We start from the raw sequence: 27,964 nt of genomic DNA, 5'->3' as shown, positions 1-27,964 counted from the left end.
GCTCCATGCCCAGTGCAGGGCTTGAACTCATGACCTTGAGATCAAAACCTGTCCTGAGACCCACAGTTGTACGCTTAACGGACTGAGCCACCCAGGTGCCCCTAAATTTCTCTTTTAAAAAAGACTGCTGGGCGCGGAGGGAAAGAAGGCATCCTGCAGTTGGAGTGAACTGTACTTGTAGGGAGTTAGTCACTGGCTGGTCCCCTCTCGAGTTAACAATTCAATGACTCACTTTTTACACTGCAGAGTCTTAGTATTTCTCGTTGGGCTGCAGCCAGCTTTTAATTTTGCAAGGCTTTTTGGTAAACGTACTAAAGGTGCCTGGAGCCATTAAAAATGTCTTACTAAATCTGTTTGCTGTTATGCTGGTTAACGAGAAATAACAACCTGATACCCGAAATCAAAACAAAATTAGAGGCCTTAATTTAAATGTTGATATGGAGGCATCAAAGTAGAATGTTCTTTAGTTAATAACCTGAATTTATTGTCTACATCCAAATAAGTCTTCACCAAATTTATCCTTCTACTCCCCACCCAGAACTTTCTTTCCCTCACACACCAATTTATGAAGCACTGTGTGTTCTGAAGGGGGCTTTCCAATACTTGGTCTTGCCACCCAAAAACTCCATTTTGAATTTACCATGATTTAAAATGTGTTTGCTTGTACGTGCTTGAGAGAAAGTGCCAGAGGTACCCAGGTGAAAAGGGCTGGGATGTGTGGGAAGAGGAACAGGGGAGAAGTAGTGGGAATTCACAGGATTCCTTGCTGAGGGAGGAATTTCCGAGGTGTCTGAAAATGAGGGGCAGGAATACTTGTGCATTTCCAGCCTCTCCCTGGTTAGAATGATGGGAATTTACCAGAGGGACTTGGACAGTTCGTGGTGTACTTTAAAGAGTTAAAGGAACAAATGGAACACAGTCATGCCGCTAGACTTAGCAACTCATAAAAAGGGAGAGGAAAATCTTGAGAAGCATGGAGGCCCACCCGTCCTGTAATTAGTTTTGACTGACACACAGTCTCCTGTGTCTCCTCTTTGATCTCAACTATTTGTCCTGTCGGCAAACCCAGTCATGAACTTGAGACCTCTAGCCCATCATCTCTCTTTTATTTGTGCATTTATAACCTATGTTGTATTAGTCCGAGTTCTCCGGAGAAACAGAACCAATACAGATAGAGGTAAGAGGAGATTTATTATAGGAATTGGGTCCTGTGGTTATGGAGGCTGAAAAGTCCCGTGATCGCCGCCTGTAGGCTGGAGGACCAGGGAAGCTGGTGGTGTAACAGTACAGGTCTGAAGGCCTGTGAATTTGGGAGCTGATAGTGTAAGTCCTGGTCTGAAGGCCTGTGAACCAGGAGCACTGATGCCCATAGGTGAGAAGATGAATGTCTCAGCTCAAGCAGAGAGCACGAATTTGCCCTTCCTCCGCCCTTTTGTTCTACGGAGGCCCTCAACTATTGGATCATACCAACCCAACAGTGGGGAGGGCTATCTTCTTTAGGCAGTCTACTGATTGAAATCTCTTCTGGAGACACCTTCACAGATATACCCAGAAATATTTACCAACCAAGTGAATGGCCCTTAGGCCATTCAGGAGGACACATTAAAGTAATCACCATAAATACCCATCACTAACCAACAGCAATCATTGCTAGTACTCCTACTACTACTTCTACCACTACGGCTACCATTTCCTAGGCACCTACTATATGCAGGGATTCAGGCCTAGATGCTTCACATGCATATCATTCAATCCTAAAACTCATTCTGTAGAGCATGCGACTCTTGATCCTGGGGTTGTAAGTTCAAGCCCCACATTGTGTTGTAGGGATTCTCTTCCTGGTCACGCCGCTTTGAAGAGGTAGACAGACAAAGAGTGGTGGGCAGCAAAGCAGAGTTTTTTGAGAGATAGTATAAAGCTCCCGGAGAGGGAGGTGGGCCTGAGAGGGTTGCCCCTGGAGTTTCTAAGAGTAGGGATTTTTATGAGCTCTTTTGCAGAACTATATTAAGCAATCAGAGTGTGCTGAGTCGTGCCAGTCAGGGCTTTGGTAACCTATCTGTTTACCTATTAGGTTAATGTCTACATACTGACGGTCTCTTTTTTGGCTGACATCTGGGGGCTTACATCTTAACTGCCCCTTGTCTGTGATATTGACAAATGCTTTGTGGTGAATTGTCTTATTTTAGGATGTTTTGCAGAAGTCATTTCTGCAAAGGCCACAAAGCAGAATGCTAGTCCTGTCTAAGCTGCAAAACAGGATGTCAGTGCTGCTTCATTGTAGCTGTCCTGATTTTAGATTTTCTTGTTGGGGACCCTGTCCCTGACTCCCTAAGTGTCCAACTCACTCCTAACAGTTGGGTGTAGAGATTACTTTAAAAAAAAAAAAATCCCTGGGGCGCCTGGGTGGCTCAGTGGGTTAAAGCCTCTGCCTTGGGCTCAGGTCATGATCTCAGGGTCCTGGGATTGAGCCCTGCATTGGGCTCTCTGGTCAGTGGGGAGCCTGCTTGCCCCTCTCTCTCTGCCTGCTTCTCTGCCTACTTAGGATCTCTGTCAAGTAAATAAATAAAATATTAAAAAAAAATTCCTACAACTAGCCCTCTAAAGTGTGGGTCCCATTATTATAAAGCCTCATGGCATTAATTTATGTAAAATCATTAAAGCATCATCACCTAGAGATATTTAAAAAATTGATTCATAATTCACATACCATGGAATTTTGTTTTTTAGTATATTTTTAGTGTATTTGGTATAGTGAATATACTAAAAATTCCAAAATATCTTCATCATCCCGGAACAGAAACCCTATACTCATTAACAGTCACTCCCCATTTTTCCCTCCTTCCAGTTCCTGGAAACCAGGTATCTACTTTCTGTCTCTATGGATTTGCCTATTCTGGATATGTAAGTGGAATCATACAGTATATAATCTGTTGTGTCTGGCTTCTTTCACTTAGCATATTGTTTGCAAGGTCCATTTACATTGTAGCATGGATCAGTACTTCCATTACTTTTTATGACAAAATGCTGTGTTGTGTGGTATATTACATTTTGTTTATCCATTCATCAGTGGATGGACTCTTGGCTTGTTTCTACTTTATAGCTGTTATGAATACTACTACTATGAACGTTCAAGTTCAAGTTCAGAGTGCACGTTTTTTCATGGCACATGTTTTCAGTTCATACAGAGGGATTTTTGTTGCATGACTTTTTGGACTTGATAGTATCCTCAGCAAATTTTTTTTCTGGAAACAAAGTTTTATGCCAGAAAGGGATAACTGCACACCTCCAGACTAAAATTTACTGAAACTCTCTTCCTGCAATGTAAGCTCTGATTTCTGTCCTGTCTTAGTAAGACTTGGTTTCCAGAGACAAGCACTCATTTTTTTATTCCCTTTGTCCAGCTGATCCTTCCTCCTGGAAAGTCTTATCACCATCTGTAAAAGTTTGAAAGTCTTGGGGCACCTGGCTGGCTCAGTCCCTAGGGCATGCATGTGATTCTTGGTCTCTGGGTTGTGAGCTTGAACCCCTTACTGGGTGTAGAGAGTCCTTAAAAAAGAAAAAAGGGAAAAGAGAAAAGATTCTTGACCTTCCAGCCAGAAGCTGGTTTTTCCTTTGTAGCATAAGTTAACTTTCTTTTTTTTCCCCCGGGAACTCCCTGGAGCTTCACCTGGGCCTTTCTCATGGCATTTCTCACTCTTTTCCTTCCTAGTCCTACTGGCTGCCCCTCTATCCCCCTTGAGGTCAAGATTTAGGTCTTAATCACATTTCTGTTCCTTACCAAGACATGTGTTGCTTTATACAATAGGTGATGAATGTCCTCGAACTGAATAAATCCCTGATTAGTTGCTGTGATATTGATTTATAAGAGATATATATTTGATTTTTGTCCCCTTTCCTGGCACAGAGCTCCTAAACCCCTTGGAATTTCCTGTGAAGAGAGCCAGAAAGGTGTTCTTTTGTCATGTTAATGAAGTGACTTTTGGAAAGGCCCTGGTCACCTAAGAAAGGAGATTGGTTGCCAGGGAACTAACCACGTGATCAGAGGATCGGAAACCTTCAGTCCTTCCCCTGATCTCTGGGGTTGGGGATCGGGGATTGAGTGGAGAGAGGCACTGAAGTTTGAGTTCAGTCCCTAGGGGCCAAGGATTTAATTGATCGCGTTGAGGTCATGAAGCCTCCATTGAAAACCCACATGGCAGGGTTTGGAGAGCTTCTGGGTGAGAGGCCAGGACAGTGGCGCTCTGAGAAAGTGTGCACGTTGCCTGCACTTTCTCCACACCTCACCCTGTGCATCTCTCTCATCTGGCTGTTCCTGAGTTACAGTCCTTTCTACTACACCAGTCATCTAGGAAGTGAAAAGTTACTCTGAGTTCTGTGAGCCACTCTAGTGTATTAATGGAACCCAAGGACGGGGTGAGGAGAACCTGTGGCTGGTAGGTCAGAAGCCCAAGAGGCAACTTGGCCTTGTGATTGCCATGGGAAGAGTGTGTGGGGGCCACGGTCTTAGGGGAGTGAGCTCCTAACTCGTGGGGTCTGTCACTATCTCTAGGTCAGTCGTGTCCCAGCTGAGGTGACTTGTCGGACACCCAGCTGGTGTCAGAGATTGCTTGGTGGTGTGGGAAAAAAAAAAAACAACCCATCTTGTCATTGGTGTCAGGATCGTGGCTGCCCTGTGGTTCTGATTAACTTGAAGCCACGTTGTTTCCTTGTGTAATGGTGGCCCTGTTTTTAGCCAGGTCTTGGAGGGGAGAGGACCAGGCTGGCGAGTGAGGTCATGTTTTTGCATGCTTTCCCCTCCTTGCCTCCACATTGGAGCTGGTGGAGTGCAGCCAAGCAGGTACAGCTCCTCCGGAATCCTCAGGAGATTTTGATGTCCTAGCTTCTTGCTCCTCCCCAAAGGAGGAACATGGCAGGAGAGTCGGGCAGCAGTGTTGGGGGCTTCTTGCAGGGGTGGGGGTGATTACAGTCAGACTTAGGAGGGGGGCAACTCTTCTAGTTCCTGGTTCCCCCATCTCTCTTCAAGCCCTCCCTTAGTGTCTCAGAAAAACAGATTAAATCATCCTTTTAAAGCTACAAGAAGGACAGCAGTCTTGGATTTTCTATAGATCCTGTTTAGATCTCCGCGATCCTACTTGGATTGGATAGCCCATCCATCTTCACAGGGCAACCATATCTTTTTATTTTTATTTTATTTTTTATTTTATATTTTATTTATATATTTTTTTTCCTTTTATTCATTCGTTCACTCATCCATTCATGTAATCTCTATACCCAATGTGGGACTCGAACTCATGACCCTGAGATCAAGAGTCACTTGCTTTTCTGACTGAACCACTCAGATATCCCTCATACTTTTTTTTTTTTTTTAAAATAAGGGATCTAGCACTTTGGTAGTAGTTCTTATTTCTGGCTGATAGCTAGACTCACCTGTTAGGGTAGGAACTCACATACATCCACTCTTCCAAGCTTTAAGTAAAGTGAGAGGTCAACACCAGTATTGACCTCTGGCCAAGTACATTTGGCTGACACATTGTGCTTGGTTTGGTGGGAGTTGTGATAATTGGGTGTCCCTTCTTGAAGATGCCCCAGCTCGTTCAGTCCTTAGGGTCTCACAACTGGCTCTCTTCATGCATTTATTGCTCTTTGAGGTCCCTGAGAATTCGACTCTGTCCCCACAGGGCCCGTTTGTCCACTCTCCTCCCCCACCTACCCCTTGGCACCACTGGTAACTCTGATAGACGATCAGGGCTGGGAACCATCAGCACCTTGGAGTATTGACGGTTCTGTCTGTAGGGGTTCTCAATTCCAACTGAAAGAGGAGTACTAGGGAGCTGTTAAAAATAACCAATCCCTGGTCTATGTACAGTCCTTCCCTGGGGGAATAGACAGTTTCTTGAGGGAAGGATACTTTTTTTCAGATGGGAGGGGGTGTGGTGTTTCAATGAAAATTGTAGTATTTGAATGTGGAATCAGATTATCTGATGTTAACAGTTTCCTTTTAATAAAATTCCAAATTCTAACACAATTGCTTCCTACATTGTGACTTGCAAGGTACATGTTGGCAGTGAATTAAAATAAGACCCTTCTGTGGACAATGGGGAGGGTATGTGCTATGGTGAGTGCTGTGAAGTGTGTAAACCTGGTGATTCACAGACCTGTACCCCTGGGGCTAAAAATACATTATATGTTTATTTAAAAGTTTTTTTAAAAAAAGACCCGTCTATATTTCTTAAACTATTTGGTGTTGGAGCCCCGCCTGTTACTGCCTGTCAAGTGTGTTCCATGGAAAGATCCTTGTGTTCCCATGAAATGAGTGCTTTCTGCCCAGTCCTGGATCAGGCAGAGAGCTCTGGGGCAGAGGGAGACCTCTGTGTGTCTAAAGGGTATGTAAGTTCAAACCAGGTTCCGATGAGCCTCCGCCCCGATGTGTATATATGGAGAACTGGATCCAGGGTAAAATCATGAAGACGATGTCCCTATCTCACCTTCTAACACATTCTCCCATTGTAACGGTTAGACCCAGAATTTGACCTAACTTTCTTAGTGTGTGCACGCACATGCTCAAGAAGTGTGATTTTTATTCTCCTAAATTTAATCTAATTTTTTTGCTTCCCCATCACTTGCCCAACTGGCAGAAAATTTACCTTGGTTGGGAGTAATTTAGGTTCCTTTCATCAATTTTGGGTTCCCTTAATCCTCATCCCAGAGTTGCTTCTAAATTCTGGGCATAGAGCTTAGTCTGGGGATTGGAGTGATGGGAGTATGGAGTATGGTGACGTTTGTCCTGGACCCAGCTTGTCCCACTTGTCCTCAGCTCTCTATCCACTGCTATCTAACTATGTTGTTGCCTAGGAACCCCTCAGGGCTCCCTCTAGCTGAGCTATGTTCATCATCCCCGGGACCCTGGACAGTTTCAGCTGTTCTCTCAAGGGTCCGTTAGCCAGAAGCTCATTTTAAAACCCCATGTCAATGACTCTCATATACTAGTGCATCTCAGACGCAAATGTGCACACTGGCTGTCCAGAATCACGGTAAAATGAAAGTTCTGACTCTGTAGCTTTGGGTAAGGGAAGGGCCTGAGATTCTGCATTTCTAACAGATTGCCAGAGGGTGACCAGAGGGTGACCTTCGCAAGGTTGCGGAGGACAGGGGCGTCCTCAGCATTAATCTCTATCTCTTCTACTTGCTGGGGGTGGGGGGTGGGGTGGGGAGCGGAGTGATATGCTAACAGGGAAGGATCTGGCTACAAATGCCCTCCCCCTTTTTTAGCTTTAATTTTTTTTTTCTTTTACATAAACTCTACCCACAACGTGGAGCTCGAGCTCACAACCCCAAGATCAAGAATTACATGCTCTACCCACTGAACCAGCCAGGTGCCCCTGGTCTGAATTTCTTTCAAAGAAATCAATCAATCACTTGCTTAAAAGCACGAAGAAGCTCCTTAAGATGGTCCTAAGGCCCTTTTCAATTACCTAGATAGGCTCTGTTAGAATGCTATTGGAACTCTTGGCTTTCCCCGTACACCCTACCTGCAAGGAGAAACAAGATGACATCTCCCTCGCCCCCACCATCCTCTCCTCTTGGCAGTCATGCCTGTGTGTAATCCCCCTTGCCTTGTGCATGGACTGGACTTCCTTCCTCGCCTTTTAACGAATAGAATACAGCTGAAGTTTGTCACACAATACAGCTGAAGAAGTCACTTCTGAGATGAGTTTATGAAATGATTGATGTCTTTTGTGGGTACATGCTCTTTCTTGGATTGTTTGTGCTGGGGCATTTGAACTGCCATTTTATGAGCAGCCCTGTGGAGAGGACCACGTGATGCCACAGAAACCAAAGTCCTCAGTCCAACAGCCTGCAAGGAACTAACTGTGTGAGTGAGCTTGGAAGATGGAAATGGCTGCGGCCCCAGCTAACAGCTTGAACCCAGCCTCAAGAGACAGGTCAGGCCAGAGCAGCCAGCCAAGAAGCTTCTGGATCTCTGACCCACAGACACTTGTGTTTTAAGCTTCTCAGTTTTGGGGTAATTTGTTATGCGGCAATAGATGATAATACCCACCTAACTCAAATGCCAGACATTTGGAGATCATCAAAACATTGTTGGCCTATCTGAAAATGAGGCACATTGTAACAAAAGGTAACAAACAAAATTCTTGCGCCCCCCTGGGTTGCTGATGGGTGTGATGAACCCAGTGAGTGGCTGGCTAGACGTCACGCTGTGTATTTACACATTGGCTGTTAGACCTTTGGACATTTTTTTCCCCAACATGGAACTCCAGTGCCTTGAGTTAGAAACCTACCTTAACCTTTGTAGCTATAAGCTGACTACGCTGTCTTATCATCTTGCCTTGGGAGAGAAGAAAACTCTAGAATTCAAAATCTCTCACGTGGCTGAAAGCCGCGGGCTGACAGGAGCTGGAGCTACTCCCCCTACCCCCCAATAGCGTAGTTTTCTGACTCCAAGAAAACCACCTTTGATTATATAAAGGTATTAGGGGCTGGGGAAACACTAGTCCTTTTGTTACCAGCAATCTCAGAGCGTTTAGAAAGAAAGGCTGTGGGGGTGGGGGTAACCCCGGGTAAGTTGGGCGGGCTTTGTGTTAGCTCAACTCGGGGCCTTCTGAGACAGGAATTCCTAGTTTTCGGAAAGTTGTCGGACTCCTCCTCCGGGAGCTGCGCAGCCCGAGGTACCCCGGAGGAGGGCGACCCTCCAGAGTCCCAACTTCCCGCCCCGAGCCCGGCGGTGGGGGGTGCGGTGGGGTGGGGGCGGGGTCGGCTGCGCTCCCTCCCCTCCCCTCCCTTCCCCTCCCCTCCCCTTCCCCGCGCTCTCCCCACCCACTTCCCTTTCTCGGCTGGCCGGGCCGCCCCGCGGGCGCGACCTCTCCCGGCCGTGACGAGCGGGGAGGAGCCCGCCGCCGCCACTGCCGCCGCCGCCGCCGCGGGGGGAGCCATGCCCGCGCCCCGCCGCGCCCCGAGCCCGCCGCCGGCGACCCGCCGCCTCCCGGGCCCGCGGCGGGAGTGAGCGGGAGCGACCGGCGAGGAGCCGCCGCCCGGCCCGCGATGTCACCATTGTTCAGCTGGGTGGCCAAGGTAGGCGGCGTCGGGGCAGCGTCGGCCCGGCGCCCGTTACCGGAGCGGACGGCGCTGGGAGCCGGCGTCCCCGCGGGCGCCGTTCTGGGCACCTCTGTAACCGTCGGGCCGTGAGGGAGTCCGGAGCGCGGGGAGCGCCCCCGGCTCGGGGTGAGGGGGGCGGGGGGTCTGGCCGTGCCGGGACTGCCCGCGGCGGGGGACGTCCCGCGGCCAGGGGACAGCGGCCGGAGGGTGGCGGGCGCGGCCGGAGGGTGGCGGGCGCCGCCGGAGCCCTTTCCCCGGCGGCTCTCATTCATTAGTCGGCCCAGCCGGCCAGGTGGCGTCACGCCCATTTCACGGATGGGAAGAGCGAGGCCCGACGCCCGGCCCCAGGTGTTCGCCCCGGAGGCCGGCTGCTTCGCTTCCCCGCGCAGCCCACCGCGCGCAGCGCTGGGTGTTGCCCCGCGGCGGGACCGTGTGTGGCAGCCTCCCTGACCCAGGGTCGTGCCTGGTGGCCTGGGATAGGGCGCTGCGGGGGCCGAAAGGCTGGACTTGGTGCGCGCAGAGGGAGTTTGTCCTTTGTCTTAAACTCCCCGATTTCAGAGGGAGCGGTGGTGCGAGTTTTGAATGTAAATTCTATTTCCATGAAGTTTTATTTTCCGAACATGAGCGCTTTCAGAATATCGGAGCCTCACAAAGCCCTGCCAGTTTCACGACGGCTGGAATGGAGGGACTGGAGTAGCTCTCTGGAGTTCTCACCAGTTGGAGAACGTGGGATTATTTTTATTCCTCCCGGAGTACCAGGCATTTGGGTCATTTGAATGATGCCTCCCTCGAAGCCTCTAAAAGGCCGGCAGGACCCCTGGGCACTTTTCTCACACCCAGGGGCGTTTCGCAGGTTGAGTAATAAACTCTTTTTTTTTTTTTTTTTTAAGATTTTATGTATTTATTTGACAGAGAGAAATCACAAGTAGATGGAGAGGCAGGCAGAGAGAGTGAGGGAAGCAGGCTCCCTGCTGAGCAGAGAGCCCGATGTGGGACTCGATCCCAGGACCCTGGGATCATGACCTGAGCCGAAGGCAGCGGCTTAACCCACTGAGCCACCCATGCGCCCCGGGTAATAAACTATTATTGGAAGAACCCGTTAGCCAGTATGTGACCCTTTACAAATAGTAATTAGGTGGTGGTTCTTTCTGCTAATTACACAGTGCTCTTAGACTGCTGGTTTTATAATAAATACCTGTCCTTGAGCCAGATAAAGCTTTGACTATCAATTAGTGCTAATAAAATGGAGACACAGAAACCAGATTTTCAGGCACTGTATTCTGTCTTCTCATCCTCACCAGAATTTTCACTTCCTGAAACACAGCGGGTGGTAAATGAAAAAGTTTTGAGTCGCAGTTTTGTATTGAAAAAGAAAGGAATGATATGCCCTGATTTCCTGGTTTGATGTGATAGCTGATTAGCTTTTATAAATAATGCTAAATTAAAAAATGATGTGAGGTAGTTTAAGAAGTAATTCAGGGTGTGTTGTCTGATTATATTTTATTTTAGGTTGAGGATTTGAGTCTGCTTGTATACTGTTATACTTTATATCATAAAGCCAAAGGGAGAAATAAAAAAAACCAGACTTACTGTTTGAAGTCTAAATAAACAAAACCCCAAATACTTATTGTTCATACTATTTTATGGTTTTATTTACTTTTCCAAAATCTATTTAATAAAGATGTTTTTCACTATAGGAGTGAGGTGGACTTTTGCTCATGTTGGCCTAGGAGATGACAGTGAAAACACCAGACCAAAGTTTTATTAAAAAAAAAAATAACACACAAACTCAAAAAACAAAACTGTAAGGACTTCTACAAGGATTGTCAGCTTTCTCCAACTGGCAATACTTTTGAAAAGGTTATTTAAATGAAATGTATGTTGGTAACTTCATCTAAATTCTGAATCATGTTATTCCAAAGTTATTTAAACTGCAAAACAACAAAACTATGAAATGTTTTTGGAACACATTTATCAGTTGTCAGGAGAAAGTGCAGTTATTTTATATTTCATTCCTGTTAGTTGGTGTGTGATTATAAATTGGATCCTGAAATTGATTTTTATAAACAATATGATCTGTGAGATTTTAGAATATGAAATTATTTGAAAGTTCATTTCTTGGGGCTGTAGATGATAAGAGTGACTTTCTAGGGAACCTGATTTGGTTCACTGTTAAGAGATCTGCTGCTCTGTCTGCCTGTGCTCACTCACGCTGTCTCTCTCTCTCTCTCTGACAAATAAATAAATAAATTAATTAATTAAAAAAAGAGAGATAAGGCATCAACATGGTTAGCATTATAAACTAGGGAATATTTTAAAGGCAGAAACAGGAGTTTCAAATAGGACACACAGTGTGCATAATCCCAAAGTACAGTTATATTTGACTTTAGAATGACCCTTCAAGAGCACATAAATGAATATGAGCACACGCCTCACACAAACACTACATCTAATTGCTGTTCTAGTTTGACCTTTGCAAACTGGCTCCACACCTGGTTGGGAGAGGGAAAGGGGCGTGGACATGGCTTGGTGCAGATGGATACCTGAACAGGTATTTGTTTTTCTTGGGTGCCGCATTAATATTGTGTAAATATTGACTATACAGTGTGAGGAATAGAGCCCAAACAGAGAATTCTATGTTAAAAAAAATTAAGATGCACTTTCTTTTATGTTGGACATGGCCTTGGAACAGTAAGGCAGGTGCACATTGTATTACAAATGGGACAGGTTTTACAGAGGTGAGATTCCTTGGTTAGTCTCTCATTGGGACACGTGTGTTTTCTCATAGATTGCTAATAAAAACAAATTTCTCAGGCATCGTGATTTTTATACTAAACCCACAGATGTCCCAGCCACCTGGCAGTTTTGAGTATTTCTGTTGATCACTTCTGTGCCTCCCATGCATCAGTTAGTGAAACCTGCTACAGAACCACCAGGTAACTTTCTGAATTTATTTGGATTCACACCTGCCTGTAAAGATACTGGCTAAGATTATTGCTAGTATCCCAAAGTAGTGGATTTTCAATGTACATGTTATTCAGTCAGGTAAAAAGGAAAATGAGCCTGCTGTGTTCTCAAATTCAAATGCAGTTTGATGCAGTTGATGCCTTGTATTTTTTTCCATTGCTCGTGTATTCACCAGATGTTATTGGGCACCTTTTATGTACCAGGTACTGTGGATGCCCTGAAGGAGTTAGTTCAGTTGGCACATAGGCTTATTCTTTATTTATTATTATTATTTTTTAAAAAGATTTTATTTATTTATTTAATTTATTATTTTTAAACAGATTTTTATTTGTTTATTTGACAGATCACAAGTAGGCAGAGAGGCAGGTAGAAAGAGAGGAGGAATCAGACTCCCCGCTGAGCAGGGAGCCCGATGTGGGTTTCGATCCAGGACCCCGGGATCATGACCCGAGCCAAAGGCAGAGACTTAACCCACTGAGCCACCCAGGGGCCCCATTTATATTTATTTATTTATTTGACAGAGAGGCAGGCAGAGGGAGAGGGAAGCGGCTTCCCGCTGAGCAGAGAGCCCAATACAGGGCTCAATCCCAGGACCCTGAGATCATGACCTGAGCTATAGGCAGAGGCTTAACCCACTGAGCCACCCAGGCACCCCTATTTATTACTTTTTTAAAAGATTTTGTCAGAGTACGAGCACGTGAACACACAAGCAGAGGGAGTGGCAGGCAGAGGGAGAAGCAGCCTTCCTGCTAAGCAAGGAGCCCCAATGTCCAAGACCCTGGGATCATGACTCCAGCCAAAGGCAGACGCTTAACCAACTTAGCCACCCAAGTGTCCCAAGACTTATCCTTTAAAAAATGTACACACTGAGGGCTCCTGGCTGGCTTAGTGGGTAGAGTATGTGACTTTGATCTCAGAAGCCCCATGTTAGGTGTAGAGATTACTTACAAGTCAAATCTTAAAAAAATATATATATATTTTTTAAATTTTAAAATAGTCGCTAACATTTTATGTGAAACCAGTTTCTTCATATTTTGGCTTTGCTGAAAACAAAGGTTATGAGCTACTATTCATTCAGCAAGTCATTTCAGAAATGGTTCTGCACAGATACTTACTGCACACCTAGTATATGCCCGCACTGTTTGAGGAGCTGGAGATACAGCAATGACTAAGGCAGACCAGCTCCCTTCTTTCCTGGAGCTCGGGTCCTGGATGGGGGAGACTGCGCAGAAGCAAGCAAACAGATGAACAAGGTAGTTTCAGGGGGTGGTAAGTGCTAAGGAGAGAAGTAAGCAAGATGCTTCGGGGAGAGTGATGAGGGGCTGGGCTGGCAAGGAGGTACCCCCCCGCCCCGGGGGTGGGGGTGGGCGGGACAGAACTACAGAGACCAGGGCCTGGAGGTGGCTCAGGTGGGCACGTTAGAGCAGTGGGGAGAAGGCAGGTGTGACTGCCATCTGGTGAGCAGGGAGAGCTGTGGGCCCTGAGTTGGGGAGGGGCCTTCTGGGCCAGGCCCTTTAGGGCTCTGCAGGCCCAGGACTGGGTTTGGCTTGGCTTCAAGTGCAGAGGGAGCCATTGGAGGGTGTGAACTTGAGGAGTGCTGTGGGCTGATGTATATACATGGGGTGTATACAGAGAGACACTTAGGCTGTTGTGTTTTGGGCAGGGGTGACAGGGCTAGTTTGGACTTCCGTAGTAAGGAGGGGACACCTGTGGAGACATCACTGTTCTTTATCTTCTTTTTTTTTTTTTTTTTTTTAAAGATTTTATTTATTCACTTGACAGACAGAGATCACAAGTAGGCAGAGGCAGGCAGAGAGAGAGGAAGGGAAGCAGGCTCCCCGCCGAGCAGAGAGCCCGATGCGGGGCTCGATCCCAGGACCCTGAGATCATGACCTGAGCCGAAGGCAGAGGCTTTAACCCACTGAGCCACCCAGGTGCCCCTGTTCTTTATCTTCTGAAATGAGGTGACTGGGTGGCTTTGCTCTCGTGTTCATCTGAGACTGGTGCAAATGACCGAGAAACTAATTACATCTACGTTGAGTACAACTTGCCCTTGGTTGGCTGCCTCTGAAGAGCAGGGCTTTCCGGCCCAGTTGTGTCCTGATGCCAGTGTGGTTTGTTTACCTTTGCAGTTTCCTGCAGACTGGAGCAGCCCATTTTGCGAGCCTCTGGCCAGCTGGGCTGCCATGCCGAGGGCCACCCAGCAGCCTTCTGAAAGGCGCACATCTTCCCACACCTGGTGCTTAGGCAGCGGGTCCTCTGCTTCCCGGGACCCTTGAGTCCGTTGCATGTGGTGCGTCCTAGGTTCATGTGATGAATTATTTAAAAATATAATTTTTGGTGGGGGGAGACTTCTATTATGTTTAATTAGTGAGTGTTTGAGTTTAATAAAGAGGGGAGGACTCCTTGTCCTAATCAGACCATTCCTTGACTTTGAAAAATGTGCTGCCTCTGCTAAGCAAAGCTGGCGTAGCCAGGATCAGGATTTGGGCAGGGCTCCCGTGAGGCCCGTTTGCCCGCCTGGGGCAGCAGCCTCTCTGGGGGAGCTCTGGTTGCTTAGAGTAACAACACCATGGGCACAGGTTGGTTTTATGAAAAGAGAAGGGAGAAAAACAGGAGTAGAAACCCTGCCTCATCCACAACACAGCTGGGAGCTCAGAGTAGATCTCATAATGACCAAAAAGCACATTAGTTTTTTCTCCCCCCAAATTCCCTAAACTGATCTTAACCTATATATGTGTCTGCCTTGGTCTGTCCCTGACTATCTAAACCTGTCCCATCCTTCACGCCTGAAGCATCTTTGAGTATTCATTCTTTCATTCCTCGGATGCATATATCATCCCGGTAGAAAAGAGCTCCCAAAGCATGTCCTCTCCCAGGACGACAGCCCGGTGGCCATGGGGGAGTAGGGAATGGCTCTTGCACTAGGGACGGTCACGGTGTGCCAGGTGATTAGAGGGGCAGGTGCCGAGGCCTGGTGGCACGTTGGAGAAACCTCAGTCCCAGGCTTCCGGCGAGGCGGCCTGGGGAATCCGTTGTAGCGAGCAGGAGACTGCACAGGTGAGCAGCGCCGGAATGCACGTGGCAGGTAGACCCCTTCAGAGAGGCTGGCATGTGATCCCGGGGGGTGAGGGCTGGGGGTGAGGGGTGGGAGTGAGGGTTAGGCCCTATGGACCAAAGCTTACCTTTCCCCAAATTCTCGTACCCTTGTAGTCCATTCTGTATGATGCCTCGTGTTGTGGTTTATTCTTTTGTCTCCTCTACTGGCCTCTAAACTCTGCAAAAGCAAGGGTGCTGTGGTTGTCTGTACTATGCATACAGATCACTTGGGCATCTTGTTAAAATACAGTTCTGCTCTAGTAAGTCCGGATGAAACCCCAAATCCTGCGTTTGCAACAGGCTTCCAGGTAATGCAGATGACCTGGGGACTGCACTTTGCATAGCAAGGTTCTCTCTGTTTTCTGTTATACCTACCATTAGAGTAGTTGCTTATAGTTTATGGAACAAATGCCATGATTTCAGAGTAGTCACTTTTATCTGGGAAGATGGTAGTGGAAATAGTGTCCCATGAAATAAAACCTAGAAAAATTAACCTTGAAATTGGGTATCTGGGGAGTAAGAGTGGAAGGGAGATTTTGCATTGCATACTCTTACACCTTTTTTAAAAAGTCAGCATTTTATGTATTAACTATTCAGTTTATCAAATTTAAAAATGTTTTGGCCTTTTCTCTTTTTCAATGTATTTAGCTTTACCCTGGCTACCATTAGGATATTATAATACTAGAATCAGATTATTATTGAAAAATTAACTCAAATTGCCCTCCCGTCTTTTCTTTTTTTTAAATAGCTTAATTTTTAAGAGCAGTTTAAGGTTCACAGCAAAATTGAGCAGCAGGTACAGAGAGTTCTTGTACACCCTCTGTTCCCACACATGCGTAGCCTTTCCCATTATCAATATCTCCAACCATTTGTTACAGTTGATGGACCTGCACTGACACATTATCTCGGAAATTCCCAAGTGTGTGCTACAGTTTGTTCCTGGTGTTGTGCATTTGGGCAAAGGTATAATAGCATGTATTTTTACTATCATACAGAATAGTTTCACTGCCCTAAAAATCCCCTGAACTCCGCCTGTTCCTCTTGTCCTCCTTCCCCACCCCCTGTCAGCCACTGTTCTTTATAGTTTTGCCTTTTCCAGAATGTCCTATAGCTGGAATCATGAAGTACATATCCTCTTCAGACTGGCTTCTTTCACTTAGTAATGTACATTTAAGTTTGTTCTGTATCTTTCCATGGCTTGATGGCTCATTATAGCTCTGAACAACATTCCGTTGTCTAGATGGAATCGCCTAGAAGGGCATCAGTTGCTTTCAAGGTTTGGCAGGTATGAATAAAGCTCTAAACGTTTTTGTGCAGCTTTTTTTGTGGGTGTAAGTTTCTAGCTCCCTTCAGTTAGGCTGGTGACATCAAAAAGAATGATTGCTGGATTATATGGTAAGAATATGTTTAGTTTTTTAAGAAGCTGTCAAAGTGTCTTCTAAACTGGGTGTACAATTTTTGCATTCCCATCAGCACTGCTTGAGAGTTCCTGTTGCTCCACATCCTCGTTAGTGTTTGGTGTTGTCAGTGTTTCAGGTTGTGGCTGTTTCAGTGGGTAAGTGATGGTATCTCATTGTTGCTTTAATTTCTGTTTCCCTGATGACATAATGTGGAGGCCCCCCCTTCCTTTTGATTTTTTTTAAGATTTTATTTATTTATTTGACAGGCAGAGATCACAAGTAGGCAGAGAAGCAGGCAGAGAGAGAGGAGGGAGCAGGCTTCCTGCTGAGCAGAGAGCCCAATGCTGGTCTCCCTCCCAGGACCCTGAGATCATGACCTGAGCCAAAGGCAGAGGCTTTAACCCACTGAGCCACCCAGGCGCCCCCTTCCTTTTGATTTTTAACTTTTAAGCAGTAGAAATAATAAATTTGTTCTTTTGAATTTTATTTCATAATATGTGGTGGTGGTATTTACTAAATATATAATAAAGTTATAGAAAAACAAAAATTTTAATGGTTATATTTGTGTATCTATAGTTAAATATCTTTGATTTTTCCATTTCTGTTACTTCTGATTTTGCTATTGGGAGCATGAAATAGCTATTTACATCATTTTGTTAGGTTTAAAGAAAAGACTTGATGGAAAGAATGTCCTTAATCTTTATGTACTTTGGTACAAAAATAATTTTGCAAATTATTTTTATATCTGTCATGTGTTCTAATGAGATTAGACTACTAGGCCTTGTTCATTTACTTTGGTTGAGCAGGGCTAAGTTAAACTTGGGCCTTTCTTATCTAAAAAATAACATTCCCTAGTCATCTTTTTAAAGATCCTGTTTTAAAATTGAGTAATGTCAAAATCTGCATAGGAAGGAGATAGCGAAGATCATTGCGAGGGTAAAGTCTTTGGATGTGGTTGAGTTTGCAGTTTGTCCGCAGCTCGTGTGCAAGTGAGGTGTGGGCATGAGGACCCCGAGATGAGCGGGACAGGGGCCCAGCCTGTGTGCAGCTTGGGATTTAATAGGGAGAGGTACACCTACGGAGATGATTTCATGAAATCGTACAGATATGTGCATGGGGAATCACTCAGCTGGGGATTTAGGGAGATTTTTTTGAGGATATGAGATGAGTTCAGTTCTTTAAAAAAAAGATTTATTTTAGAGGAATGTGGAATTTAGGAATTTAGAGGAATATTTATTTAGAGAGTGTGAATGTGCATGTGCATGTGCATGAGTTGGGGGAGGGGCAGAGAGAGTGAGAGACTCATGCAGAGTAAAGCCAACTCCCCACTGAGCGCAGAACCCAACCCAGGGCTCAGGCCACAACCCGGAGATCACCTCTCAAGCCAAAACCAAGATGGGCTGCTTAGCTGACTGAGTTACCTGGGTGCCCCCTGAGCTAAGTCTTTAAGGAAAGGTGATTGAGTTGTATGTCCCTGATGTATGGTGAATGGAAAAGAATTGCTAGGGTATACTTGTAGTTTTCTAGCATGTTTTGGAATCATTCAGGGTTGCTTTCCAACTCGGTTGCCTTGTTTTTGAGACCAGTGATTTTTAAACCTTGGGGAAGGCAGTCACTTCAAACAAATGGCCCAGATATGGCGAGATTCAGAGTTGAGAGTGGCCCTTTTCTTTCAGCAGGGCGTGCCCTGCCCATGCCTCTCTGTAGTGGCGACTAGGGAAGTGGTCATTCTGCTGCAGCGAGAATGTCATTGCATTTTCTCTCTTCTCCATGAGGAAACCGAGTGCCAGAGCAGGGAAGCAACTTTATTCGAACAAGATCACACAGCTCATTGTGGCAGAACTTAAACCCAGAGTTTTGGACCCCTGGATTTTGCACACCTTGTTGATGTTGCCCTGCTGTTTGCACTTTCTTCTTTGAAGTATTTTTCTAAAATCAAAAGTGTGCCTGTCTATTAACATATTGTATTTCAGAATACCTTACTTAATCACTTGGCTGTTTACACATGTATTTTCAGCGTTGGTCCAGGTGCCTGTAGGGAAACAAAGAAAGGAAGCCTGAAGTCGAGCAGTCTGCTGGGGTGGGTAGAGGTCCTCCGACACGCGAGGGGTGTCATAAATGCTCAGCAGCCCCGGAGGCCTGCTCAGTGGGGTGAGTTCTGAGTAGGAAGAACCCAGGGCCCAAGTAGTTGAAGACAGTGGAAGTTGCCCAAGTCCAGTGTGGCAACACAGCTCCCCGTGCTGGGCTCCAGTGACCTGCTGATTCACTCTAGTTCCTGGAGGGCGTCCTGTGGGACAGATGGGAGGTGTGTATAATGTGTCTCTTCTCCTCTAATAGGGGAGATTGAGTTTTTTCAGAGAAACATTATTTGCAAAGCAGATTTAACAGGAGAGAAAATGACATTAGTGTTAATGCAGCCACGGAAAGGAAGAGATGATTGTGTTTTTGAGCCCTTAATATGCGCCAGCCCGATGTATAGGGAGTAGTCAGTTCAGATCATCCCTGGGTGGGGGTGTTCTTCCCTCCTCCTGTTTCTTTGGGGAAGTACTGTAAAGAAACTGAAGTTGAGAGCGCTTAGGTCATTTGTCGGAGCTATTAAGATTAAAGCTTGAATGGTCTGGCTGTAAATTCACGTTTTATCTGTTGTACCTGTGCGGTCTCTGTCATAAAGGGATTACAACACATGCTCAAGATACGAAGCAAGGGTGGTCAGAACTTAAAATATTTTGTCCCACTAAGAATTTGAATTTTCCTTCTTCCTTAAGGGAGAGGCGTAAAATGTTATGTCTGCCTAACTTGCTTTTGAAAATAGGTGTGTAAGAGTGAAATTACACCAGAAGTGGAACTCCTATTTTTAAAAAGCTTGAATTTCATGATGTTCTTGGTTAGGGAGGGAAGAGAACAGGAAGTAAGAAGAAAATCAAATCACTGGTAGGAAGATTGAAGATTGGTGAAGATTGGTGGGGAGACTAGGGGCAATTGAATGATGGACCAAAGAGGTCAGTTTTGAGATGACCATAGCCTGATTTTTTATTTTCTTAGTTTTGAGATGACCATAGCCTGATTTTTTATTTTCTTATTGACTGGAGTTGTGGGCCTTAGAGTATTATCTGAGATGTTTCTCAGAGCACCATAGAAGCATGTTTTAGCCTCTCTGGGAAATTCTCTTTGTGTTTAGAGACTATTTTGAATAGGCTCTCCAGAGACTTCTACCACAGTGGACATTTTTTCAAGCCTGGGATAATACACAGGACTGGAGACAAGAGGCTCGGGTTGGAGGCCCCAGCTCACCTCGAGTTTGCTGTTTAACCCCAGCTAGTTGCCATGGGAGTGAGGGTCGTTGCCCCGCTGCCCTCAGAGAGTCGTGTTTGGGTGGCACATGAGATGGTGTAAGTGATGGGAGCCATGAAAGCACTTTTTAGGATAAGCTTGTCTAGGAAGTGGGGTGGGTGTAGCCATTCAATTTCCTGACCGAAGTTGTACCTCCCTGGGCCTCTGTCCTTGATCTGTAAAATCAGAACATTGTGTTGAATGATCGCTGTAATTGTTCTCGGTTTGGACTCTCTGTTACTGCAAGTGGGGCCAGTCATCAGAGATTGTCCACCACTGAAAAGGAAGAGAGAGCCGCTGGCCTGGGACACATCCCCTCCTGACATGTCCCCCATGGAGCTGTGACCACAGACAGGTCCCTTCTCTGCGTGGATGAATGTGTTCATCCACAGAATGGGGACGGGGGCTGTCCTCCAGGCTGTGGAGGATGTCCCCACAGAATGTACTCAGAACAGTGCCCGGCTCTGAGGAAGCCCTTAATAGGGCTGAAACCTTGCTGCTCCCTCACTCAAGGTACGGGTGGAGACGACATCTGCGCTTGCTTCGTTCTGGTCCCTCTTTTCAAAGATGAAATATTGAGCCCTCCAGAGGTGAGGTGGCTTTCTTTCCCAGAGTCAGAGCTAAGGTTAAGGTGTTCTGGTTCTTAGCCCAGAGTTCTTCATGTCACCTGGTTCTTGCTATGATATTTAGAATTTTTGTTGTTTTATCACATTCTGCATGAATTAAACATAAGCTCTGGTTCACTAGTATGGAAAGAGCAAAATGCTTCATCAGGCCACAGGTAATTTTGATCAGATAAGGGGAAAATGGGGCAGAGAGAATTACATCGGCCTCTGCCACCAGCACCCCCCATGTGACCTTGCCCAAGGTCACAACTTCACCTTGTTTTCCCCCTCCCTGAGATAGAGGTGGGGAATAGCTGCCTGCCCATTTCTGAAGTCCTTTCATCTCTCAAAATACTGTGAAGAATTTCTTCACGGCCAGGGCTCTAAGTCCGGGAAATAGTGTGCCAACCAAAGATGTAGATTCTCCAATTTTGGAAAACTTTAAAAATAGGAAGGAAGTTTATTTGTTTAGCTGAGTTCATAATTGTAGGCCTGCTGAAGGCAGAGAATTGGCCAAATGGTATTTGAGGAAGTTCTTTCTACAGGGTGGGCCAAGAGGAAATCAGTCATTAGGTGAAAATAAACTCTAAGGTCTGTGAGACAATATTTGCTTAGAGAGATTTACATAGGTCTATTGTGATGGCCACTGTTGTGTTAGGTTTTTTTTCCTAAATGTGTAGGTTTCTTAAGTTAAAATATTGGAGACTTAGTTGTGAAGTTTGACTTCAGACACAAACCAGAAGCCTGCTTATGAGCAATGACTTTGTGGCCCTTTGTGCACTGGTTATTGATTCATTGAGTGTGAAATATTGCTGATACTTTCACTATGGTCACAGCTCTTGTAGTTCCACAAATAGCCGTATTTCTGGCGTGTGGGTGAACTGAAGGGATTCTCTTCCATAATTTGGAAACATGTGGAGGTAATACATAGGAGTTTATAGAACACTGGATTTCAGTGAAGGCAGCTCTCTGAGTCTGTACCACCTACTGTTACTTAGCTGAATGAATATCAGACCAAAGTTTGATTTCGTCAGATCTATAGTGTCTAAACTAGCTGAGACTGTGATCTCCAGATGTTCCCCGCCTCCCCACCCAGGGAAAGAGTTCAGTGTGCTCGACCATCGGAGCATACACTTCTGTCTCACTGTTTTGCAGTTGCCACACCATCTAGCGTAATTTGTGGTACTCCAGACATCTCGACCAAGAAACCCGACATCTTCAAGTGCAGTGTTGTTCACAATACATTGAATGTACATCTTCTCCGGGCTGGGCGCTCGGGACACGGATGCGAAGAGGGGAAAGGTGCAGTTCGTGCTGGTGCAGTGAAGGCTTACGCTCGAAGCTGCTTGCACTGCCGGCCGGCGGTCAGCCGGGCTGAGGGAGGGGTCAGCCGGGGAGCAGCCTTTGGTACACGGAGGTCGTCACCTTCCACGTGCGGTGAATCCCACCTGGCCATCTCCTCATTGTGTTTCCTCAGCAGAGATAGTCAGGGCTGACTGTGCACTTTCAGCTTACATATCGTCCTTCTCAAAAGCATTGCTTTCGGTTTGGGAGCCAGTACTGTGGTTTGGATGTGGGGGTCCTGGAGGACCTCTCTGCACATTTTAGTGCGCTTTTCCGATCTAACAGTTGTTTTGCTCTGATCCTGATTGAATAAACAGAGGTAGTGGAGCCCACTTGGCTCTTCTGCATGGGGAAAGCACAGTTCGGCCCTGAAGCCTCTGCTGCAGACCCCTTGAAGGGCACCAGACTCCTCTTCATACTCACATGGTGCCTGTTGTTAAACTTGGAAGTGCAGATCCAATAAAGCTTGAAAGTCTGAGAGACTAGGAATCTGGACACTGGCTGGTGCTCTGTTGTTTTTGTTTTGGGGAGGTTTTTTTCTGTTCTGTTTTGTTGGTATGTGTTTGCTTTAATTTAACGGACTTAGGGGCTTTAGTCCAATAAGGAAATTTCAAACCGAAGACTTTATTACCTCCTAGTTAAAACTAAAAGCAAATCATGAGCACCTGGGGGGGTCTAGAACAAGAGTCCTGAACAGGGAGGTCCAGTTCTGGGCGGCCTGACCAGGTGCCAGTGGTTCCAGCCCTCTGAGGCTCTGTTTTTTGATAAAATCAGTAGGTTGAGGGCACCTAGATGGCTCAGTCGGTGAAGCCTCTGCCTTCAGCTGAGATCATGATCCCGGGGTCCTGGGATCAAGTCCCACATCGGGCTCTCTGCTCATTGGTGAGTCTGTTCCTCCCCCTCCCTCCACCCCACCCCCTTCCTGTGCGTACTCCTCTCACTCTCAGTCTCTCTCAAAGAAATAAATAAAATCTTAAAAAAAAAAAAATGACTGGGTTGAGTGAGTGGTTCTCATCCGGGGGATGAGAAAATACATTTGAATGGAAGAAGCTGCATAAGCCATGGCACAAAGTAGAATTCCAAACGAGCGGAAGCCCAAGATCGGTTGGTGGTGCATGAACCCCACCACCCCTGCCTGGTGAACTCCCAGGAGGAAATGATCACGGAACCCCCACCCCCGCCCCCATGGGGCATTCTGAAGCCTTTACCTGGAGTTGTCAGTGCTTGGTAGAAATTAGAGAGAAGCCCTGGACGGTCTGCGAGTGGTAGGTTGACACCGTTGGGGCTGTCGGTGGAGAGTGGGCTGGGTGGGTATGTACCCTAGGCATGGCTGGGCAGGACAGAGCATCGGTGGGTGGTCTTGCTGTGGTCTGGTGGGAGTGCACGCAGTCTGAGACCTGAGCTTGAGGTTTGGGGCTCCTAGTGATAGAACACATAGGCTGACAGCTGGTCGCAGGTAGAGGGAGGAGAGGGAAGAGGAAACACTTCCCAGGTTTTCAAACTAATTACCTGGAAGGCATTTGGGGAAGCAAGACAGAGGCCAGTTTTAGGGCAAAGAGATGAGCTTGATTGGGATGCTTTAAGGTCATGGTGCCTGAAGTTTGGGGATTCTACGAGGTGATTGGAAATTTGAGTTGAGTTGAGAAAACAGTTCAGAGCTAGAGATGTAGATAAATTATCTTTTATTTTTTAAAGGTTTTATTTATTTAGAGCAAATGCATGCGAGTGGGGTGGGGCAGAGGGAGAGTGAGACCCTCAGGCACATTCCCTTCTAAGCCCAGAGCGTGACCTGGGGCTCGGTCCCATGACCCAGGGAGCATGACCTGAGCTGAAATCAAGAGTCAGACACTCAATTGAATGAATCGCCCAGGCACCCCAAGGAATTATCTTCGTTGGTCTTGGAGCAGTGCGTGAGATCCTGGGAGAGAAAGAGAATAGAGAGAGAAGCAGAAGACCATAAAGGGTCGTCCCCGGGATGTCTGAGAAATGGAAGCATATTTGACTAAATAATATGAAAGGAACAAATTACATTCATAAGATTTCATGACCCCATGCATTCCTTTAGGACTTATCTTTATTCCTTTCCTCTTGTAAGTGAAGATGAAGTCTCACTTTTGAAAATGTCAGGATTCATGGGGTACCTGGGTGGCTCAGTGAGTTAAGCATCTGCCTTCTGCTTGGTTGTGGTCCCAGGGTCCTGGGATGGAGGCCCGTTTCAGGCTCCAGCCCCATATCAGGCTTCCTACTTGGCAGGGAGTCTGCTTCTCTCTCTCCCCACTTGTTCTCTCTCCCTTGCTCTCTCTCTCAAATAAATAAAAATAAAATCTTTAAAAAAAAAGAAGAAGAAAATGTCAGGATTCAGAGACTACAGTTTGTACTTGGTGGGTGGAATTCCTGTTCCTTGATTGTAGACTTAATCGGGAGAAGATCAGAGTTCAGTTTTAGCAAGTCGCTGAAGCTTCTCAATGCACATTAGCCATTCCTAGGCACGGGAAAAGCAACCAAACTTGGAATACATTGCTTGCAGCAGCTCTTGGCTGGAACAAGTCTTTATCTCCCGTCAGCCTTGGTTTCGGTGTTGGTTCTCTAGGAATGTTCCTGATTGTAAAATATCTTGTCTCATAAAGATGAAGTCAGCCCCCCACCCCTGACACATGGTTGGGGTGCGGCTGAGCCAGAGAAGGAACTGTGCTGTGCTTTCAGACTCTTGCTTGGTGGGAATCACATAGCAAGCCCTTGAAGGTGGTGGAAGCAGGTTGCCCGTCTTTATTTTATTATTTTTTTAAGTTTTTGTTTTTAAGATTTTATTTATTTATTTGACAGAGACAGTGAGAGAGGAAACACAAGCAGGGGAAGTGGAAGAGGGAGAAGCAGGCTTCCTGCCGAGCAGGGCTCCATCCCAGGACCCTGTGATCATGACCTGAGCAGAAGGCAGGCAGTGCCTAAGGGCTGAGCCATCCAGGCGCCCCAGGTGCCTGTCTTAAACGAAGCCCCAAGCCTGGGAGTTGAAAGTCTAACTCTGAGCAGTGTGGATTTGCTCCCCATCCAGTGCTCTTCTCGAGGGATGCTCAGCATTCGACCATCGCACATCGCTCTAATAGATGTTTTATTTGAAGCAGCAATCTTTCTCCCTTTGTGTCTTACCACTTTGCCTTCCCCTTTATGAGAGGGAGTGCTAATGCCTCTTCCTTGAGACAGATTTGCAGAGGCTTCCTGGCGTCCCCTTCCCACACGGAAAGCCCTGGTCTCCATTGATGGAATTGTAGGCACGTTGTGACTCCTCCTGCTGCTACTTTTGAAGTCTGCTGAAACCAAAAATGAAACTTCTGTGTGGTCCAGTCAGTGGCAAGGTTGATGAGGCTGTGACCCTCTACTTCCCTTTACTGTAAGGATGACGTTCCTCCTAATGCCATAGGCTTTTTGTTCCTTTTCACTCTTCAGGTTTCCAGGCCATTCTGCCGGCTTATCCTGAGCTAAATGGTCAACTAAAATCCTTAAATCTTTTTCGCATGAACTTTTGGCAAGCTGAGTCTGCCCCATGGGTACTTACTTACCCGGCTGAGGTTTCTAGGTTTTTGGTTTGTTTTTTGGTTTTGTAATTTACATATGTTTAAGACTTCACTTGTGTTCCTGATGTTGGGATTTTTTTTCTTGTTTTTCAAGTTTTCATTCTGTATTCTAATTTATTTTTATAGAATAGTGGAATTTTGGAACTGGAAGTGATTTTGAGAATGCAGCCCTTTCCCTTCAGTGTGACACGAGTACGCCTCCTTAGGGAGACAGGACATGGAGGTTTGGCTGGGTGCTAGGACAAGAACAAGATTTTCTTTCTTATGCACTAGGAACGTCCGGTGGGTCAGGGAGGAAGAGAAATGTTAGCTGAGGGCTGGGCACTGGTCATGAATACAGGCTTGAGCTACTTTATTCTTTGTGCAGTGTTATACTCTGATTTTTTTTTCTTGTGTGTTTCTTTTATTGATTTCCTTCATCTCTGAAAGCAGGAAAAGTATTAGCCACTTACTCTGCTTTTGGGGTATTGTGCTAGGATACAGTCTCACATTTAGAACTTCTGAGAAGGCCAAGGAGCCACGAATAGTATTGTTGTTACAGTTAGTATCACGAGAGTTACAATATGCTAAGTGGAGAAGAGATGAGACTGGTTCTAACTCCCATCCTTTACTCGCCGAAGTTCTGAGCTGCTTGTTGATCAAGATTAAAGAAAAGGAATGGCTGCTTGGTGAGGAGAGCGTATTTCCAGGTAAAATGATATAAGAGAAAAGACCTTTTTCTACTGTCGGTCTGAGTGAGGTTCAGGATTCCTGAATGTGTGTGATCGGTTTTGTTCAAGAATGCAGTCCGTGTTCTAAAAGCTAGTTGTTGTGTGTTGAAAAGTGGTAAATAATTGACGTATTTATGACACCCTAGAACGTATTTGAGTCTGGCAATCATGCATTCGTAAGTTTAAATATCAGACATTTGCTTGGCAATTGCCATGGACCTCCCCGATGCTGGTGAGAGGGCGGTGAGGGAGCTGGGATTGGCCTGGAGCAGGTGGCCTGCCGCACAGAGGCAGAGACTGGGTTCAGCCCACACCTGGCTTCTCAGACTCGACCACATACTGGTTTTGGTATTCGAGGCGGAGGACAGTTTTGGCTTTGAATAATTTGAATACGGTGCCCTGAAAAAGGCACCATAAGTGAATGTGAGGGATAGCCTGTGCTATAAATGACTTTGCGTTTAAAAAAATTAATACCGTTGTCAAGGGGATTCCATACTGTGACCACAAATGTCATCATTTGAATGATGTTCATTTTACTGCAGTTCCTAAGAAGTAGCAAGAATATTTGTCTGGCCAGTAAGGTTAATGGTTATTAAACTCAAGTTTGAACTGTCAGCTTCATAAAGTAGACCAGTTCTTACTGTTTTTTCTTTTTATAATTTTATTTTTGGATGCAATCTTTGTCATATTTTATTTTTTTTTTAATATTTTATTTATTTGACAGAGAGAGTGTAGGCAGAGAGGCAGGCAGAGAGAGAGGAGGAAGCAGGCTCTCTGCTGAGCAGGGAGCCCGATGCGGGGCTTGATCCCAGGACCCTGAGATCATGACCTGAGCCAAAGGCAGAGGCTTTAACCCACTGAGCCACTCAGGTGCCCCCCAATTCTTACTATTATCACAATTTTGATTTAAGATAAAATTTTTGTGGTAAGTAATTACCGAGGCATATAGAAGGAGTCTTTTGAATATTGCTTTTAGACTGTCATCTGAAGTTTTTACTTTCTATAGGTGTTGATGTTTGTCTTTCAGATTGTATTTCATGACTTACAGGCTTCTGTAGGTTACATAGTGAACGTTTGGGGCCACCTAGAAATATATGCCAATTCACTTATACTGTTGAAATAATTTGTCCTCATGTATTTACAATGATGATTTTTTCCCCCTCCACTCTCCATATAATTTTGTTCCTGGAAGGCCTCATCCAATAACAATATACCATAATCTCTAAAATTTCTTTCTTTTTTTTTTTTTTTTAAAGATTTTATTTATTTATTTGACAGACAGAAATCACAAGTAGGCAGACAGGCAGGCAGAGAGAGAGGAGGAAGCAGGCTCCCCGCCGAGCAGAGAGCCCAATGCGGGACTCGATCCCAGAACCCCGAGATCATAACCCGAGCCGAAGGCAGAGGCTTAACCCAGGTACCACATCTCTAAAATTTCTTAAAGTTTTAAAAAATGAAAAATAATCTTTAAGATTACAAAAGCGATACATGAAAATTAGAACAAAAGAGCCTATTGATAACAAAAGATAGCAAATCACCCCATTCCTGCCACCCGGAGACTACCACGGGCAGCCTCTCCAGATCTTTTCACATTGTATGTCTTTGCCTGAGAAGAAGTAGAAGAGAGAGCCTCTCTTGAACACACGCTGCATGTGTTTCAGTCTGTTGAAACTTGTAGCCAGAATGCCCAGGGGACTGGAGGGTCAGCCAGGGGGGACCCCAGCCGAGCCACGGCACACTCAGGCTTCTCCGTCCTCACCGTTTCCAGTGCTGGTTGGACAAGGAAGGGGCCTTAAAGAGAGCGAGAACTTGTGAATAAATACTAG

The 27,964-nt window shown here is 45.9% G+C and overlaps 1 protein-coding gene across 5 annotated transcripts in view; it reads left to right on the top strand.

Annotated features, from left to right (window-relative positions):
• TBC1D1 (TBC1 domain family member 1) overlaps positions 1-27,964 on the top strand; it is a 226,828-nt gene that overhangs the window by 63,807 nt on the left and 135,057 nt on the right. Inside the window, exon 1 of one of the 5 annotated variants that reach the window (XM_059163737.1) lies at positions 8,858-9,090. The exons of 3 other annotated variants lie outside the window; for them this stretch is intronic. In XM_059163737.1, the coding sequence (XP_059019720.1) occupies positions 9,061-9,090 (30 nt within the window). In that variant the 5' untranslated portion in view covers positions 8,858-9,060. Of the gene's footprint in view, positions 1-8,857; positions 9,091-22,636; positions 22,742-27,964 lie in introns of those variants that run through there. One more of the 5 variants, XM_059163726.1, reaches the window with a different exon arrangement.

Source organism: Mustela lutreola, chromosome 1 (genome assembly GCF_030435805.1).
Source record: "Mustela lutreola isolate mMusLut2 chromosome 1, mMusLut2.pri, whole genome shotgun sequence".
Taxonomy (NCBI): domain Eukaryota; kingdom Metazoa; phylum Chordata; class Mammalia; order Carnivora; family Mustelidae; genus Mustela; species Mustela lutreola.
Note: the sequence above shows the minus strand (reverse complement) of the source record. Positions and strands in the feature narration are given on the sequence as shown.